At 40.1% G+C, this 20,351-nt stretch overlaps 1 protein-coding gene across 1 annotated transcript; it reads right to left on the bottom strand.

The window, feature by feature from the left end:
- Nucleotides 1-10,505: 10,505 nt before the first annotated feature.
- Nucleotides 10,506-13,356, bottom strand: LOC139377466 (homeobox protein Dlx3b-like). The gene is made up of 3 exons (XM_071120496.1): nt 12,838-13,356; nt 11,877-12,061; nt 10,506-11,462 (listed from the first exon to the last, which is right to left on the bottom strand). Exons 1-3 carry the CDS (start codon nt 13,178-13,180, stop codon nt 11,148-11,150), a joined length of 843 nt encoding a protein of 280 aa, XP_070976597.1. The 5' UTR covers nt 13,181-13,356; the 3' UTR covers nt 10,506-11,147.
- Between the last annotated feature and the right edge of the window lie 6,995 nt (nt 13,357-20,351).

The following is a 20,351-nucleotide window of genomic DNA, read 5'->3' as shown; positions in this document are numbered from 1 at the left end:
GCACCGCCAGCATTCAAAAGTGACCAAAACATCAGCCAGGAAGTATAGGAACTGAGAAGTGGTCTCTGGTCACCACCTGCAGAACCACTCCTTTATTGGGGGTGTCTTGCTAATTGCCTATAATTTCCACCTGTTGTCTATTCCATTTGCACAACAGCATGTGGAATTTATTGTCAATCAGTGTTGCTTCCTAAGTGGACAGTTTGATTTCACAGAAGTGTGATTGACTTGGAGTTGCATTGTGTTGTTTAAGTGTTCCCTTTATTTTTTTGAGCAGTGTATAACACACACACCGAGATAGAGAGAGAAACAGAGGCAGACTTCAACCGGCTTTGACCACAGCAAAAGTAAACAATATGATGACACTCCCATCAATGTGTATGCTGGCAGCCTACCAAGTAAATTCCATGATCACGCGTTATTAAATCCACCAGCAGTCAGGATCCGACTGGCTTGGGTACCACCAACCTCCATAGCCCTGAGGTCAACTGGGGTTCACGAGTCCACAGCTGTCAAGAATGCCTTTCTCATTTAATTTAATTGACATTTGTAGCAAAATGGCTCTGGTGAGTGATTCCAATGCAAGGGGGAGGCATGAGGCTTTGAATACGTGTGGGACAGCTGCAAACAGTCTTTCCATGGCTACATTTGCCATCCTGATTACATGTCAACCCCCAGTTCAACCCATACCCCAGAACCCCAGAGACCTCTGTGACACTATGCTGTTGACTGTTAGTTACTGTGCTGAAGAAGAAGAGTGCAGGATCCTTGGCACAATCTCTATTTAGGGCTGTTCTGAAGTGTTGCCATGGCGTATCACATTCAAGTTCAACAGTTCACGACCAACCAGGGCACTTACACTTGCTAAAGTTTGGAGATTATAAGGAGACCTTTGTAACCTCTACAGCCCACACACACCAGTCCAGAGCCCTATAGCCACCAGGTGCATTTGTCTTCAGCAGAAATAGATCCCCTGGTGACATATAAGCAGCTAGTCATGACCATGGGCCACACACGGTGAGGGAGGCACAGAGGGAAGGTCATATGTGTATATCTGAGCTGTCAAAGATAGCAGAGATATGTATAGGTTGTGTCATGTCATTTTGGATAATGAGACATACAGTAAAAACCCAAAGTAAAGTCATGTTACTGTAATTACAAGCAAATATAGACAGTGATGCTTTGGCCTTTAATGGATGGTAGCCTATATATCAATATGACTGAAGTGCTGTATGTGGCATAACTGGTTTTTGAAAGTGAACAGTCTTAAGTGTATGTTGCATGGTGAACACAGTTGACTTTCTTTGAATAGTAATCTGTTGTGGGGGTTTAATTCCGAAATACAATAGTTAAATACATATATTTTATTTATACTAAGCTTACAGAATTATCACATCTTTCCCAAATAAATGTACTTTGTCTGAGAATGTAACATCACATACAAATTCAGTATGTTAATATTCAATTAACATAAAAATGTCCCTATCATTCAAGACGTCTTAGGTTACATAAAATACATCGGAATAGTCAATATTATATTATGCCCTTCGGATTCCAAAGGGTGTTTGATCTATGCGTATATTACATCTGTGTTCAATGGGGCCCATGCATTGCAATAGCGGATCATTGGTGGTCCATGGTTACATGAACCTCAGCATTAGCGGTTTGTATATCGTATGATTTTACCAAGATACTTCATAATCTTGGGTTTATGTGGCCAGTGTTAAGCGTATGCAGGTTGTGTCCGATTTAAAATTAAGAGAGAAAAAGAGACACAAAAAAGTAAAAACACAAAACAATTGCCTAGAGAAGGAGAAAGGTAGGCCTAAATCGTCTGGGAGTAACATAAATGCACCAATGATTGTTGTTTATGATATGAAGTCAAAATCTTATTATGGAAAATACTTAGTCTTTTCAGCTCACCCAATACATAAAAGTTGTTAGGAAATGCCTCTGGCATCTCATCAATATATTACATCGGTGAAAGTTTTAAAATGTGGTGATTGATGTTGAATTTTGCTTTTATATTATCATCACTGTAAACTATTTAAACTACTCTTAACTTTTGTATTCAAATTAAAATTGTACAATTCAAGATGCAATTGGTTGATTAGCCTATAGGTCTGTGTTGATGCACTGATTCAATGCAAATACACACGTATTTTCATGTTATCCAGAGCATTGATGACTGTAACTGTGCTGCTGGCAACAATTTAATTACGCTTTTTTGCTGACATTTACTGACACAGGCCATATTCAACAGGTGTTGAGCACTTGTAAATTCATTATTCTGCGCTCTGGTCAGACAAGAGTGCTCTGAAATCGGAGTAGAGAGCCAGAGCGAATTCACAAAGCACCCGAATGTCCATTGAGAACACACAACAAATATATAATTTAGCTAAACTAAGAATGACGGGAATAATCAAGTCAATAAGCGTTGGGTAGTTAGATAGCCTATAGTTAATACACTGGCAAGTTTGATGTAATAAGTAGCCAACTAACTTTAGGTAGCTAGCTAACATACCGGTACATACTGCTGTAATGATATGCTATGTGGTTTGTTAGGACAGCATAGCTAACGCGGGTAGCCTAGTGGTTAGAGTGTTGGGCCTGTAACCGGAAGGTTGCTGGATCAAATCCCTGAGCTGACAAGGTAAACATATGTCATTCCACCCCTAAGCAAGGCAGTTAACCCACTGAGCTGTGGCTGTTGATTATGGCAGCTCTCTGATTCAGAGGGGTTTGATTACATGTGGAAGATACATTTCAGTTGGACAACTGACCACGTATCCACCTTTCTGAAAAAAAAATTCAGTCAATATAATGTGTGAGGTAACTTATTTGAAAAGTCATGACTTTAGTACATTGCTCAACATTTTCTTAAAATTTGTCATAATTAGTTAATGAATTTGTATCTGTTCTGGTTGTACTTCGGCTGCATATTTTCCTAAATTTTCTTCAAATCTGAAAATGATGTGACGCCAAGCCCATTTCCTGAAGAATTGCATTATGTGCCCTAAAATATGGAAATAGTGTCCTCTGCATGTATACTTCGTATATTGGCGGATTTAGTACAACATCCGGGAACTTTTGGCATACTAACTATATCTATACTATGACCAATAAGCATACCATATACTCAATTCACGTAACAAACAGTATGGTTAGTGTGGTTAGTAGGAGTATTCGAACACAGCTCATGTATAAATCACTGTGTGTGTTTATTTAATTCCCTGAGGCGAAGTCTTACTTCCGTACTACTCCCCTGTGGCGTGGTCTCTAGCCAAATGACTTGGACTTGAGTCTGACTTAAGTCACAAATTTGATGACTTGAGACTTGAATTGATAGAAAATAATATATCTTGAGACTTGACTTGGACTTGGAGCCTCAAGACTCGGGTCTTGACTTTGACATGAGGCTAATGCCTTGAAATTATCTGGACAGGTTTTGTAACATTTTGTCACTCATTTTGTGGCACAGTCTCACCGCCAGAGACAGTAGCTGCGTTTCAAACTCATAAAAGACTCGTCCACTTACCCTCACCTTATGCCCATGGGGGATTCCCCGCGGCCATATTTTTCAGCGGTCCAAAAGATTAGCCAAGCAAGTGAAGTTTGCAATGTAAGCCCCTCAGCCCTCGTTTTTAATGGAGTTTGCGAGCGTACACTTTGGGTGGCCTGAAACACCTCATAATTATACTTGTGAGGATTGTACATCTGGTTCAGAAAAGTCCACCAAAACTTAAAACCTCATCAATATGGAGAAGTCAACATACAAGTGTAAGTATAAACAAATGTAAATAAGTTAGAAATTGTGCTACTAATGCACAAACACGTCTCGATAAAGTAACAATGTTTTTATTTGGTTAGCTTTTGAAAATTGTATAAATAAAACAAAAGTTCCAGCTAGGCAGGCTAATGTTGGTTAGTTAATTTGCTAGCTATCATACAGTAGGCATATATTAATAATTATATAGTTAATATAAGAAGACATGCAATCACAATTGACTGTAGAGCATATAAAGCACCCACAAGTTACCATGGGCTGAAAACACAATCATCGCTGGATGAACAAGTGACGAATTTCCGGGCAAGGGCAGTCCATCCTTCCTCCCTTGTCAGATGTCATGAAACGTCATCAGAAGTGTCCACTTAATTTGAGGGCTGAGGGGAGAGGGTGTGTCTGTTAAGTGTTTGGAATGCAGCCAGTATCGCATTTGCAAAAAAAAACTGATTGGCTAGTGAAACGCAAGCTTGGCCCTCTGATTGGACCAGTAAACTGTCAATTAAGTTGGATGAGCTAGAGCAGGTATTCCCAAACTGTGTTACACGCCCAATGCCATCAGGGGTATGCCAAATAAAAATGTGATTCACATTTTAAAAATATATATATGTTATTTAAAAAATAAATCACATTTTCAAACAGTCCATTTATATTTTCCAACGGGGCTATACATTTGGGTGAGGTTTTTTTCTCGCCTGAGTAGCCTCGTTTCACTGACAAAAATTAAATTAAACCATCTAGTGTTCAGGGAAATAAAAACACAATGTCAAATACAGGGGCCTAGTCAAATAATTAACATCCAATTACATTAACCGTTACTCCCTCGCGGGAATTCCACTAACGGTCCGTATGTAGCCAAACGTAGCTGCTTCTCATTCCGTTTGCTCTAAAATTGTTAAATGGTTAAATAAAGTAAGGCCCGCATCCATAGAGACACATACCAGCTCTACTGGTAGTACTGCTACTACCAGCAGTACTACACCTGCACCTGTCGACAACACAAGTTGTTCTGCTTCCACGAATACATCCAATGCTAGCATCAGTAATTCTACATTTGCTGTTAGCCCAGCTAGCATGGACACTGACAGTTGTGAATCTGATGCAGCCCGAAGAGCTACTGTCCCCTTACCCGGGAAAGCACCGAACAACAGACAGGGACATTGGACCATCGAAGAGGCGCAAATATGATGAGAACTACATTGATTTGTGGTTCACTTATATTGGGAGTAGTGCCTTTCCTCAGCCATAGTGTGTTGTATGTGCAAAAGTACTATCTCACAACTCAATGAAACCTTTAGGAACAAAACACACCAATTTGGAAAATAAGCCACATTCGTTTTTTTGCGAGAATTAAGACGACTTTTGAGTAGTAAGACCTGTATGAAAGCGACAGATACCATAAATAAGAAGGGGCTAGAAGCGTCTTATATGGTGAGCTACTGAGTGGCTAGGACAGGCAAGCCCCATACTATTGTGGAGGACTTCATTCGGAAGAATTAAGATCTGCTGCCGCAGATATGGCTGGGGCTATGCTGGGGGAAAGGCCAAAAAAACTATACAGACAATGCCTTCACCAAACAACACTGTTTCACGACGCATCAGTGACGTGGCAGGAGATGTTTTGAAACAATTACTGCTTTGCATGGAGGCCATTGAATTATATGCGTTACAGCTGGATGAGTCAACAGACATGGCGGGCCTGGCACAGCTCCTGGTATATATCTGTTATGTTTATCAGGGTTAATTAAGGAAGACATCCGCTTCTGCAAACCACTGGAAACCAGGACAAAAGGAGAGGACATTTTTAAAGTACTGGACAGCTTTGTGACATCAAATGGACTTTGGTGGTCAAGATGTGTTGGTATCTGTACTGATGGTGCAAAAGCCATGACAGGGAGACATAGTGGAGTGGTAACGCAAGCAAGCAGTTGCTCCTGACGCCACTTGGGTACACTGCGGCATCCACCGAGAGGCTCTTGCTGCCAAGGGAATGCCTGACAGCTTGAAAGACGTTTTGGACACTACAGTGAAAATGGTTACCTTTATTAAAGCAAGGCCCCTGAACTCTCGTCTATTTTCTGGACTATGCAATGATATGGGCAGCGACCATGTAACGCTTTTACAACATACAGAAGTGCGTTGGTTATCAATGGGCAAAGTATTGACATGTTTCTTTTTAAATTGAGAGACAAGCTTCAAGTTTTCTTTACTGACCATCATTGTCACTTGTCTGACAGCTTGCATAATGACGAGTTTCTCAAATCAAATCAAATCAAATGTATTTATATAGCCCTTCTTACATCAGCTGATATCTCAAAGTGCTGTACAGAAACCCAGCCTAAAACCCCAAACAGCAAGCAATGCTGGTGTAGAAGCACGGTGGCTAGGAAAAACTCCCTAGAAAGGCCAAAACCTAGGAAGAAACCTAGAGAGGAACCAGGTTATGAGGGGTGGCCAGTCCTCTTCTGGCTGTGAAAGGGTGAAGATTTTAACAGAACATGGCCAAGATGTTCAAATGTTCATAAATGACCAGCATGGTCAAATAATAGTAATCACAGTGGTTGTCGAGGGTGCAACAAGTCAGCACCTCAGGAGTAAATGTCAGTTGGCTTTTCATAGCCGATCATTAAGAGTATCTCTACTGCTCCTGCTGTCTCTAGAGAGTGGAAAACAGCAGGTCTGGGACAGGTAGCACGTCCGGTGAACAGGTCAAGGTTCCATAGCCGCAGGCAGAACAGTTGAAACTGGAGCAGCAGCACGGCCAGGTGGACTGGGGACAGCAAGGAGTCTTCATGCCAGGTAGTCCTGAGGCATGGTCCTAGGGCTCAGGTCCTCCGAGAGAGAGAAAGAAAGAAAGAGAGAATTAGAGAGAGCATACTTAAATTCACATTGGACACCGGATAAGACAGGAGAAGTACTCCAGATATAACAGACTGACCCTAGCGCCCCGACACATAAACTACTGCAGCATAAATACTGGTGGCTGAGACAGGAGGGGTCAGTAGACAATGATAACCCCGGGCAGGGCCAAACAGGCAGGATATAACCCCACCCACTTTGCCAAAGCACAGACCCCACACCACTAGAGGGATATCTTCAACCACTAACTTACCATACTGAGACAAGGCCGAGTATAGCCCACAAAGATCTCCGCCACGGCACAACCCAAGGGGGGGGGGGTTGCCAACCCAGACAACTCACACGACTGGCCTATCTGGGGGATGTTTTTTCTCACCTGAATGATCTGAATCTAGGATCACAGGGACTACAATTACATTCAATGTGCGGTACAAAGTTGAAGATCTTCAGTTTGCATTAACAAGGACAACACACAGGTCTTTCCATCATTGTATGATTTGTTTGTGTGCAAATGAACTCAAGCTTACGGACAATGTCAAATGTTATATAGCTAGCGAATCACCTGAGTGTGTTGGGTGCGCAATTACGCAGGTGCTTTCCAGGAATGCATGACACAAACAACTGGATTCGTTATCCCTTTCATGCCCTGCCTGCAGTCCACTTACCGATATCTGAACAAGAGAGCCTCATTGGAATTGCAACAAGCGGTTCTGTGAATATTGAATTTAAATAAATCTTCTTCGGGATAGGGTTCTTTTTTCTCAATTTCCACCTGACTGACGTGCCCAAAGTAAACTGCCTGTTGCTCAAGCCCTGAAGCCAGGATATGCATATAATGGTACCATTGGAAAGAAAACACTTTGTAGTTCGTAGAAATTTTTAAATAACGTAGGAGACTATAACACAATAGATATGGTAGGAGAAAATTCAAAGAAAAACCAACCAGATTTTTTTTTTGAGAGCCCATGCTGTTACAATTAAAAGTATAGGGACATTCTGAAATCTAGCTCTCAGGGTGCAGTCCTATGGCTTCCACTGGGTGTCAGCACTCTATGTTCAAGGTTTCAGGCTTGTTTTTTCCAAAACTAATAAAAATAATGTTTTTTAGTACTGGGGCACACTCTTGGAAATGTGTGTATGCGCGCGCAATGAAGACAAGACGCACCTGCAAATATCTGTTTCCTTTTGAACATACTTCTTTCCGAATTAAATATTATAAATTGATTACATTTTAGAGTATCTGAAGATTCAATAGAAACACATTTTGACTTGTTTTAACAAAGTTTAGCCGTAGGACTCCTTTCTCTGCATGTTGAACGAGTGGATTACTCAAATCGATGGCAACAACTAAACTGACTTTTTGTGATATAAAGAAGGATTTTATCTAACAAAACGACACTATATGTTATAGCTGGGACCCTTTAGATGACAAATCAGAGGAAGATTTTCAAAAAGTAAGTGAATATTCAATTGTTATTTGTGAATTTATGAAACCTGTGCTGGTGGAAAAATATTTTGATGTGGGGCGCCGTCCTCAAACAATCGCATTGTATGCTTTAGCTGTAATGGCTACTGTAAATCAGACAGTGCAGTTAGATTAACAAGAATTTAAGCTTTCAACTGATATAAGACACTTGTATGTACCTAAATGTTTAATATCCATAATTTGTATGATTATTTGACTTGCGCGCCCTCCAGTTTCACCAGAAGTTGTCCCGCTAGCAGGATGCCAGATTTCTGGATTGGGCTGCACTCAGAGTATCCTGCCTTGGAAAATCGTGCTGTTAAGACACTGATGCCCTTTGCAACCACGTACCTATGTGAAAGTGGATTCTCGGCCCTCACTTGCATGAAAACTAAATACAGGCACAGACTATCTGTGGGAAAGGATTTAAGACTGAGATTCTCTCCAATACAACCCAACATTGCAGAGTTATGTGCATCCTTTCAAGCATACCATTAGCATTAACCTGTGGTGAGTTATTCACAATTTTCGATGAACAAATAAGGTTTTATACGTAAGATGGTTATATAAATAGCAAAATGATTTATTATTATTGTTAAGGTTTTCTTCCGGTGAAGGAGAGGAGGACCAAAATGCAGCGTGGTTATTTCAATACATCTTTAATAAAAGATAAACACGAACAATACAAAACAATAAACGTACCGTGAAAACCTAAACAGCCTTATCTGGTGCAAACAAACACAGAGACAGGAACAATCACCCACGAAACACTCAAAGAATATGGCTGCCTAAATACTGTGAGTACGCATGGTCTAGAAACTGTGAGTAAGCATGGTCTAGAAACTGTGAGTATGCATGGTCTAGAAACTGTGAGTACGCATGGTCTAGAAACTGTGAGTATGCATGGTCTAGAAACTGTGAGTACGCATGGTCTAAGCAGTATAAGCACATCCCCACTTCAAGTTCAGTTTTCATAAATGCCAACTTTTGCGTGAAAATTGGTTCACGCATGTTTTGGGGCATATTTTGTTAATTTGCAAAGTTTATAAATGATGGCTGTAACATTCAACCTTCAATACTTATGGGATGAACATACTCTGGCGAATTAATTGCGATATTTGTGAGGAAGAAAAAGGCTACTAACAGAGAGCATGCTTTCCATCCGATCCTGCAACCTCCGCTGCATCGGCCCACAGGTAGGCCATCCGATCCTGCAACCTCCGCTGCATAGGCCAACAGGTAGGCCATATGATCCTGTTAGCTCGGAACTCCAAAGTGACAATGTGACATAATATCCCTAGTTGATATTGACTGCTAACATGAATGACTTTCAGCTCAAAATCCAGGTGTAAAACGCTGTTTATTTTTCTGTATCTTGCGTTTTGTAAATGCTTGGCTGTCAGGATATGCTGCATTTGCGCAGCGGTGTTCGCCCTGTGCGCGCGTGCATGTGCGTGTAATGGGGCCGCTTTGAACCACTCCTTTTTGGGGGTTGTGGATCAAAAAGTGTGAAAACCACTGAGCTAGTGAACAATTGCTGATTTGATGTACAGTTATAGGAACCGGTACAGCGCAAACGTCAAATTGTAGAGAGAGGATTACCATAATAATAAATATGCAGCTTCAAAAATTGTTTGGTGATCAAGAATATGAACCGTTTACTTTGCAAGCTCACCAGCAATGGGGCAAAACCCTAACTCAGGACTAACGGTCTTTTGGTATGTTCAAATTGCTTGAAATTAATCATTTAGTTATGTAGCTTGAATTTTGAATTTGTTGTTAGAATGAATTATTACATAATCAAAATGTGTTGTAGACAAAATAATGAAAAGGGCTGTCTGGTAGCCTCTATAAATAGACAAATATTTGTATTTGAAGAAGTTATTGCCTGAAGCATATATATTTGTTTTACTTGACTTGAGACTTGACTTGGAAAAAAAAAAAAAGACTATACCGGTTGTAATTGGACTTGGACCTTGTGACTTGAGACTTTCTCTATTCTTTCTTGTAATCTGACAACAGAATACTAATAAAATCAAGAGACTCAAGCATGTCTGTTTGCCTTTCTCCTCCAATGGCCTCTTTGCACGCAGCCCTAAAAACCAAACCTGAAGCGATTATGACTGGATCAACCTCCAGGGAGTCACATAGATTGATTTAACCCTTTCCTGGCGTTGGCCATTTGGTGCAACACTCAGCATTGAAGAAAACAGTTATTTAAATGAAACATTTACGAGATAGTATCAACAAATCTAAAATACACGTAGAATTGAGCTGCCACGTTTGTTCTATTATTTCCTGTCGACTGGACAAGCCAAATACAGAGGAAACAATGCATATATGTGATTAATTAAAAGTGAGGAAAAACGTTGAAGAAAATGGACAAGTGAAAAACAATTTTCAATTGAAATCTTTATTTGTTTTGACAGAAAGACAATAAAAACATACTAATTGCAACAATAATATAAAAAGGTTTGCAGCACCACAGTGCAGTACTTCCATTCCAGACAAATGTGATCTTAGTGGTTCTGCTTTCTATTAACACCTATGTACAGCCTTCGACATTTTGTCGGCTACAAATCGATATAAATTATGACCTGAGTTTCTGACGTGCGCTCTGCAAACCCATAACCATGATATGGATCAACTGCACAGTTTTTTCATGATTAAGTTTTGGATCTTGTTAAAATATGATTTTGCATAGTCATTTACAAAAATAAAAAAAGAAATACAATGGAAGTGATAAATAATTTAAAACCACGCCAGACTTCCTTTAAATAGGCTACAAGTGATTCGACATCTCTTATGTGCTTGTGAATTTGAGACTGAGTTTTGAAATATTCCCATGGTAGGTAGCCTGCAGGAGAAATGGTTTACCCAACGTTTCAGGGAAATGCCTACTGCGCTCAACATTATCCAAAATAACCAATGTTTCACCTTTGTCAGGTCTACGTCCAAAACCGGCCAGTTTATACTTTTAGAGCTCTATAAAGTTCCGTTGATTTGGAAGGGCCTCGTATTAAAACTCTATAGTCTTTGTTAATAAGCAGCCCCAACGCTTTGCTGTGGTACTACTGGGTGGTGCACTGCGCCCGGGTGCTGTAGATGCGATCCCTGTTGGTACCAGTGGTTGTTATAATCCTCCAGGTAGGGGGGCGACGAGCTGAGGGGTGGCTGCGGGATTTGGGGCCTGCTGGGCGGGGTAGTGAGAGAGTTATTGTCCCAGACCGTCGGGGATGGCGGGGAGTTGCACGCCATGGAGTCGCTGGCGTTTGGGCTGTGGTCAAGGGGAACCTCTCCGTTCTTGTAGAGCTTCTTGAATTTGGACCTCCGGTTTTGGAACCAAATCTTGACCTGTTAGGGAAAATATTAACGTTGTTAGTCTAAATGTCATGTCAAAAGAGGAAAATATAATTTTCAGCAAAACATCTGCATTTTAAATAGTCAAATAATGATAGTGGCCTCGGTCTAAATATAAAGCTAGGCCTATAGGCCTACATTATAAGGACATCTGGCCAAGAACACACAAAAAATTATTGCGTGAAAAAATGTGGCCAATATTCAAATGCAATGTAATAACCAATGCTTTTTGACAATACAAACATTTGTCAATGAAAAATAGCCTATAGGCTTCCGATGATTAATTTGGCGAGGTATGCTAGATATGAGACATTTCGCTATTTGAGGACAACCTACAGAAGTCAAAGCAAGTTGCTATGAGTTAAGGGTGACTGCACTTACAATGTGTGTAATCGTCATGATATTTACCTGTGTCTGCGTCAGTCCCATTTGAGCAGCAAGTTCGGCTCTCTCGGGGAGGGCGAGGTACTGCGCTTTCTGAAAACGTCTCTGCAACGCTGCTAGTTGGTAGCTGGAGTAAATTGTTCTCGGCTTGCGGATTTTCTTTGGTTTTCCATTCACCATACGGACTTCAGGCTCGGGTTCTTCTTTCACTATAAAGAAAGAAGCAACAATTGTTTCATTAGTTCTTAGTATTAGTTATGGAAAACATTTAAACAATGTATTAATAATAATGACAATAAGTCATCATCATGATAAACGTCATGTTATTATTGTGTTAATTAATATATTATTACTATAATCTTTATTACATTGTTATAGGCTAGTTGAAGTAGCAATAGCAATGTTTTCATGAGTGGTGCAACGCTCAAATAAATGGAAAAAGTCTTGATCATGCTCAACCTGCAATAATAACCTCAAATAATCGGTCAGTGATTTGTATAATAACCCTAAATATCTGCCCAGTGATTCGCAGACAGTTGCTATCAGTGCAATTACTAACCATAATCGTTTTACGACTACCTGTTAATAGCTGTCTATTCTTTATCAAAAGCCATCAATTAGCAGCATGGTTCCAACTTCAGTATTGTAGTTTTACTAGTTACTTGTAATAAATTCCACCTTTACAAAATATAAATTTAACAATTTAAATGAATGTCTGAAACCCAAATATGACTTTTCACCCTTACAATGTTTTCGCTATCTCTGCTATCTCATTCTATTTCTTTCAGCTGTAACAGTCTACCAGTATAGATTACACCAATGCAAATGTTTCTCAATTGAGCGGGCCTATATAATATAAAACTTCCCAAGACACTACCCTAACGTTTTTCCAGAGTATGCATGCATTCGTCTCTCTCTCTTTACACATACAACGAAACAGGAAAAATATAACACAGAAATAATTCAAATATGTTTAAGTATTTACCTGAGCTTTGAGGCGAAGCCTGCAGATGATCTCTGTTGTAATGTCCATATTGTCTGTAGGAATTTGTGTAAGGATATTCAGACTTGGTGGGATAAACTCCTGCACCACCCATTCCATTCAGGTTAAATTGGTGATGGTAGGCATTCATTTGTTGCCCGTAGGTTTGACTCTGGTAATATTCGTGGTGGCTGTGAGCCGTCTGTCCGCTGTAGTAGCCCATGTCCGTGACTGAGGACTCGGGGAGAGTCGGAGAGTCCTTGGAGCTCGGATGGCAACTCATAGATCCGGGGAGATCGGTCAAAATGCTCGCTACCTTCTTCTCATAAGTCTGTCCGCTCATCATGGGTCGCAGCCCTCCAAAGAAAATAAAGTCCACGATAATTCGTAAACACAGGACGTTTGTGTAGTAGTGTTCAAATAAATCGCAGTGAATAGATGTAGTCAGTCGTGCCCTGAACGCAAGTCCTTGGAGAGCAAGTCCTTCTCAAACTCTCCTAGCTGTAGTAACTCGATTGTGGCAGCACTCTACACCAGTGAAACTGAATTATAGAGTGCTGGGATGGATGCTGCGTTCTCATTGGCTCCAGTCAATCCTTTTTTTTTTTATCTCTCTCCCTCTTGCCCTCAAGGCGAAATGGTGGCGCTCAATAAATCCTACCCTTGGACTAAAGTGCCAAAACACACATGTCTTTTGGAGCTCCAGGTTTGTCTTTTCAACCTGGACCCAGGGGTAGATGTAACATAGCAAATGTAAATCCACAACACTCCAATTAGTATGATTTGTTACCTTTCATATGGTATGTATTAATTTGTGGATGTCCATCATCCATTTCGTATGATATAATACGAATTACAATTTGCATGATATGTTACCAATTGCAAGTATTACAATATGTTATGAATTGCAATTTGTACAATATGTTACGAATTTGCCAAATGTATAATATGTTACAAATTCCAATTTGTTGTGACTAAAGTTAGCCAGGTGGATAACACTAATGTTAGCTATGTGGCTAATGTTAGCTAGGCTAGGGGTTGGGGTTAAGACTTAGGTGAAGGATATGCTAACATGCTAAATAGTTGAAACGTAACTAAAAAGTAGTAAGTAGTTGCATACTAATTAGCTAAAATTCAAAAATTGTCTGTGATGAGATTTGAACACGCAACCTTTTGGATGTTACATCTTTGAGTTACATTTCCACCCATACTTTTGTTTTTGCCTTAAGTAACCTATTGTCATATGTAACCTTACCAAACATAACATATCATACTAATTTGAATGTCCTGGATTTACGCTTACTATTTTATGTCTAGTCTATGAGACCAGGCTGGTCTTTTAGAGACAATGTAGAGTTATTTAGCTGTTGACAGCATCACTCAAAAGCATATAACTACAAACAAACTTTGCATGGATTCTCCAGTGACCCTGTGCTTTGTTTGAAATGGAGCTCACTAGTACTGACACTCTTATGGCCTACTACTTATCCCACTGTAGCCAGAACGTCTGTCTCATTTCTTGTCCTTATTCTTGAGAAGAGCTAAGATACAGAGTTAAGGCTACTTATTCAAAGACGCCCAAACTGTGCCCTTAGCCTATTCATTCTAATTCAACATTCAGAAGTGTCCTAGGACAGTGAGCTTGGGGTGAAAGAGATCGAAATGATAAGAAAACCATTCCACTGAATGCCTTTGGGGTGAATTCTTTTCTTTTGTTGTGTGTGTGTGTGTGTGTTTTCCAAAATCTATTTAAAACAAACAAACAAAAACTGTTAGGCCTACTGTAATTGTCATGCTTAATGAAAGGAGTGCTCATTGATTCGGTCTCAAAAATGATGTGAAGTAGGTGTATGAAGTAACACTACATCCAGGTTCTGTAGAGTTTATTTTCATCATCCATGGGCATTATGTGAAGGCCATAGGCTACCCCAAGGTGTTAGTAATTTTGAAAAACAATTATATTTTTTGCCATTTTTTTATATAACAAAAATGTTCACTTCTGCTCTTGCAAGTCATATAAGAGTGGAAGGTATAGAACATTTCTTATTTAGTTTTTTTTATGTAGTTAATTATTATACTTTTAAATTATTTTTTTACATACAGTTACACTGCTCCGTAGTGTTTGGTTTTATGATTGTGATAAAAGTTGAGGTGCTAACATAAAAACACTTATTTTACCAGACTATAGTGACACCGTTCACCTCTATGCATTCATACTCCTGTCGGTGTTACTCACATAAGATATGTATATTTTTTTACATATGTTACTCAGGCAGTCCAGTCCAAGCCTAACATTTTCCTCAAATGAATTTCTCCAAGTACAGTATTACATTGCATTTTACACCACATTGAACCACACCAGTTAAAGAATGAGGTTATACTACCCCCTTGTGGTGTATTCATGGAAGGTTCAGCAGTAGATGCAAACTTTCGTAACTGGGGGGAGGGGGGAAGTAATTAATTCGTTTATACAGCTGCTTCTGGGAAACTAGTCACCAGAGAAGATTACATTGTGTAACTTGACTTTGTTAATTCTTGCTCACCATTTACGGAAAAATGTATATAATAAAAAAAAAAATGCATAGAAAATAGCATTAAAAAACACTCACAAAAAAAACAATACATGGCATGTATAGAATACAGGACACTTAGAAACATATATTAGGACATTCTTTTCATGATGGAAAACTGAATTGTTAAAAGAGATCACATTATAAACATTTAAATGCTAGAGTTATTGTCCCGTTTGACAGCAGTAGAGTGGAATTCTCAGGCGGTTCGTACGGTCAGGATTACACAACAGTTTGTGGCTGTTTCTCAGGAGCCTAGTGGTGTAATCACCTTTTCTTTGTAGGGAGCAGTGGGTGTTTAAGAGTGTGTCTGTCCTTCACCAGATGCATTGCAGCCTGCTCTCACATTGACTTTCGGATGTGTGACTGCAATTTTGCAATAGAATGACACCACATGCTTTATTGGGGTGAAATAAATGAATATATTTGGCCATTATGAGAAGTAGGCCTAAAGATAATTAATTCTTAAGGCCTCTTCGTCCCACAGCTTGTGCCCCATGAGAGACCCTTCTCTTCCAGCTCAGCCACCTGTCTGTCGCCATGTTGCTTTTGGCCTGCCTTGCTTGCGCTTTTCAATTGGTGTCAATCTGGGCCGTTTTTCAAACTTTTCTGATTGGATTCCTGCAATCAGATTGCATTAAGGCCTAGATTCAATCAGTATTGCAGAAGATGTACGCTAGAGCGCCATTTAAATTGAAAGGTTATGTTCCAGCGTTTGCAGAAACTGCATTCATGGTAATTGCTGCACATGTCGGCTCAATCGTAAATTACCTTTACATTCAAATCAAGCAATAAATCTGGATCTTCCGCGATACGGATTGAATCTAGCCCTAAATGTTACAATTGGGTATTTAAAATCTGAAACGTTTGATTCTGACCCTCTGGATAGGGATCAGATTTGGTAATTCAATCTGTCCTGTACAGTTTTTTAAAAATCGCTTTGGTACTGTTTTCACAAGTATAGTGCTGAATTTTCTAAACTCTTAGCACGAAACTCAAAACTGGTAACACCTGCAACACAGATAGTCTTACATTCAATACCTTTCATTGTGCATTAATTTAGTTTGCAAACATCTTTCACCACACAACCACAGATCCAAAATCCAAGTTTACTTTGGAATATAATAAGTACAGTGGTTTAATTGCCAAAACACAACCAAATTATATCTTCTCAATTTAGTTATTTTAACAAAAAGTTAATCCAATAGCAAAACATGTTTCTAAATTTCCCTTTGACTGTAGTATGTTACAGTATTGTAAATTACACTGTTTTCACATTAGGCAATACATGTGCATAACCCATTAAATGGCTAAAGAGTAGAGCATTGTAGTAGTCCAATCTTGAAGTGACAAAAGCATGGATTCGGTTTTTAGCATAATTTTTGGACAAAAAGTAAGATTTTTACAATGTTACGAAGACGGAAAGAAGCTGCTCTTCAAATATTTTAGATATGTTAGTCAGGGTCCAGAGGAACGCCGAGGTCCTTCAGTTTTAATTGAGACGACTGTACAACCGTCAAGATTATTTGTCAGATCAAATTGCACATATCTTTGTTTTTTGGGACCTAGAACTAGCCTCTCTGTTTTGTCCGAATTTAAAAGTAAACAATTAGCCGACATCCACCTCCTTATGTCTAAAACTCAGACTTCCAGTGTAAGTGATTTTGAGGATTCATCATGTTTCATTGAAGTTGCAAGATCGAAAGGTTGTAAGATTGAAAGGTTGCAAGATCGAATCCCCGAGCTGACAAGGTAAAAATCTGTCGTTCTGCCCCTGAACAAGGCAGTTAACCCACTGTTCCTAGGCCATTATTGAAAGTAAGAATTTGTTCTTAACTGACTTGCCTAGTTAGATAAAGGTAAAACATTTTTTTTTTAAATGCACATCTGTGAAAATTTGACAATGTGTTTCCAAATGACATCCCCAAGAGGAATAATATATAGTGAAAACAATAGTGGTTCTAAATCGGAACCTTGAGGAACACCGAAATGTACCACTTATTTTTCAGAGGACAAACCATCCAGAGTCCAGTAGGCAGCTGGAAGGTTTAGATGCCATTCTTTTTTTAGTGAATGTGTCGAGCGATACAGGATTAAAGAACTAGAATGTCTCCATTGATCCGAGGTCCTGGCTGTTCTGTGCAGACTCAGGACAACTGAGTTTTGGAGAAATACACATATTCAAAAGAGGAGTCCATAATTTGCTTTCTAATGATCATGATCTTTTTGTCGAAGAAGTTCATGAATTAATCACTGCTGAAGTGAATGCCATCCTCACTTGGGGAATGCTGCCTTTTTGTGCATTCATTTTGTTTGTAGACATCTTTCACCACACAACCACACTGTTTTCACATTAGGCAGTACACTTGCACTACCCATTAAAATTGACTGAACAAATTTCCATCCCATGTGCGATCAAATGTGAGATCATTGAATTTAAAAAACAACATTTATTTAATCTATATTTAACTAGGCAAGTCAGTTAAGAACAAGTTCTTATTTACAATGACGGCCTACACACAAAATGTGCCTCGAGTTTAAGACATAGTTCACAATGTAATCAAATGAAAGAAATGAAAGAAACATGTTTAGCAGGAACTAGTTTGCATCAAGCCTGTCTTGAGCATTTGGCCATAGGTTCTCATCAAAATCGCAGCAAACATCCTCATTGTTCATACACCTGGGGAAAAACCTTTTGGCATGGCAAATTCAACCTGACATAGTTCTGCATTGAAATCATTGCATGCCTCGTCCTTGGCCTGAAGGAGGGTGGTACGCTCATGGGGATGGCAATTATACATATTTCATCTGTATTGTAATCGTGTATTGTATTTTACAGTATTGCATTGTACTTATGTATTGTAGAGTTAATCTACCTGGCTCAGTTAATAAGAGCATGGAACTAGCAACACCAGAGTTCTGGGTTCAATTCCCACTGGGGTCACACACTAAAATGTGTGAACTGTTGTGTCACTTTGGATAAAAGTATCTGCTACATAAATGGCATATATTACAGTACTGTATTGGCTTATGCAATTTTAGTATAAGCAAAAAGACCCCAGGAACTTCATTTTGTATACATGTTTATTAGGGGATGTCAATGTAACTAAGATGGGGAGGTTTTAAAAAACATTGTGTTATATTGACTGCAGTATAGGTATGGGGTCAGTTATTATATTGAGAAGTGTCAAATAAAAGCATGTAATAACTTATAAGTGATATTCCGTCTCTATTATTTTTTTAATCTTAGTTTTAAATCATTCATATTCAAAGCTCTGAAAATCCAGACTCTGATCTTGATATTGTAATATCTGGATCAGAATGATCATATCTGATTCTTTATTGAAAACCTCTCTCACAATAATCAGAATCTATCGCACACCCAATCCTAGTCAGAATCTACAGCATACCCAATCCTAGTCAGAATCTACAGCACACCCAATCCTAGTCAGAATCTACAGCACACCCAATCCTAGTCAGAATCTACAGCACACCCAATCCTAGTCAGAATCTACAGCACACCCAATCCTAGTCAGAATCTACAGCACACCCAATCCTAGTCAGAATCTACAGCACACCAAAGAAAGTGAAGGTACTGGAGGCAAAATGCAAAACTGGAGAAACAGGAAAAAGTCTCTGCACACTTCCAGTCACATGCAATGAGATTACAGAACAACACTGTAGTGATATAGACCATCCAACAGGTGGTATAGACGTCACATTATTTTGCTTTACATACCCCTGTCTCGCACGCACATGCACAAACGCACACAATGACGTCAAGGACCTCAGCCACCCGAGACATGGCCTGTTCACCTGCTATCATCTAGAAGGCGGAGACTGTACAGGTGCATCAAATATGGGACCGAGAGACTGAAAAACAGCTTCTATTTCCAGGCCATCCGACTGTCAAATAGTCACCACTAGCTGGCCTCGCCCAGTTCTCTACCCCACACCATAGAGACTGGTTACTAACCGGCTACCACCAGGTACTCTACCCTGCACCTTAGAGACTGTTACTAACCGACTACCACCAGGTACTCTACCCTGCACCTTAGAGACTGTTACTAACCGGCTACCACCAGGTACTCTACCCTGCAACTTAGAGACTGTTACAAACCGGCTACCACCAGGTACTCTACCCTGCACCTTAGAGACTGTTACTAACCGGCTACCACCAGGTACTCTACCCTGCACCTTAGAGACTGTTACTAACCGGCTACCACCAGGTACTCTACCCTGCACCTTAGAGACTGTTACTAACCGGCTACCACCAGGTACTCTACCCTGCACCTTAGAGATGTTACTAACCAGCTACCACCAGGTACTCTACCCTGCACCTTGGAGACTGTTACTAGCCGGCTACCACCAGGTACTCTACCCTGAACCTTAGAGACTGTTACTAACCAGCTACCACCAGGTTCTCTACCCTTTACCTTAGAGACTGTTACTAACCGGCTACCACCAGGTACTCTACCCTGCACCGTAGAGACTGTTACTTACCAGCTACCACCAGGTACTCTACCCTGCACCTTGGAGACTGTTACTAGCCGGCTACCACCAGGTACTCTACCCTGAACCTTAGAGACTGTTACTAACCGGCTACCACCAGGTACTCTACCCTGCACCTTAGAGACTGTTACTAACCGGCTACCACCAGGTACTCTACCCTGCACCGTAGAGACTGTTACTTACCAGCTACCACCAGGTACTCTAACCTGCACCTTAGAGACTGTTACTAATCGACTACCACCAGGTTCTCTACCCTGCACCTTAGAGACTGTTACTAACCGGCTACCACCAGGTACTCTACCCTGCACCGTAGAGACTGTTACTAACCGGCTACCACCAGGTACTCTACCCTGCACCTTAGAGACTGTTACTAACCGGCTACCACCAGTTACTCTACCCTGCACCTTGGAGACTGTTACTAACCGGCTACCGCCA

Source organism: Oncorhynchus clarkii, chromosome 20 (genome assembly GCF_045791955.1).
Source record: "Oncorhynchus clarkii lewisi isolate Uvic-CL-2024 chromosome 20, UVic_Ocla_1.0, whole genome shotgun sequence".
Taxonomy (NCBI): domain Eukaryota; kingdom Metazoa; phylum Chordata; class Actinopteri; order Salmoniformes; family Salmonidae; genus Oncorhynchus; species Oncorhynchus clarkii.
This window is presented reverse-complemented; position numbering and strand designations above follow the sequence as displayed.

Excerpts from the sequence above, each read along its gene's own strand:
- LOC139377466 (XM_071120496.1), bottom strand. The coding sequence starts at position 13,180 with ATGATGAGCGGACAGACTTATGAGAAGAAGGTAGCGAGCATTTTGACC. Across the intron at positions 12,062-12,837 it reads GGCTTCGCCTCAAAGCTCAG|TGAAAGAAGAACCCGAGCCT; the intron begins GTAAATACTTAA and ends CTTTCTTTATAG. Across the intron at positions 11,463-11,876 it reads TGGGACTGACGCAGACACAG|GTCAAGATTTGGTTCCAAAA; the intron begins GTAAATATCATG and ends TTTCCCTAACAG.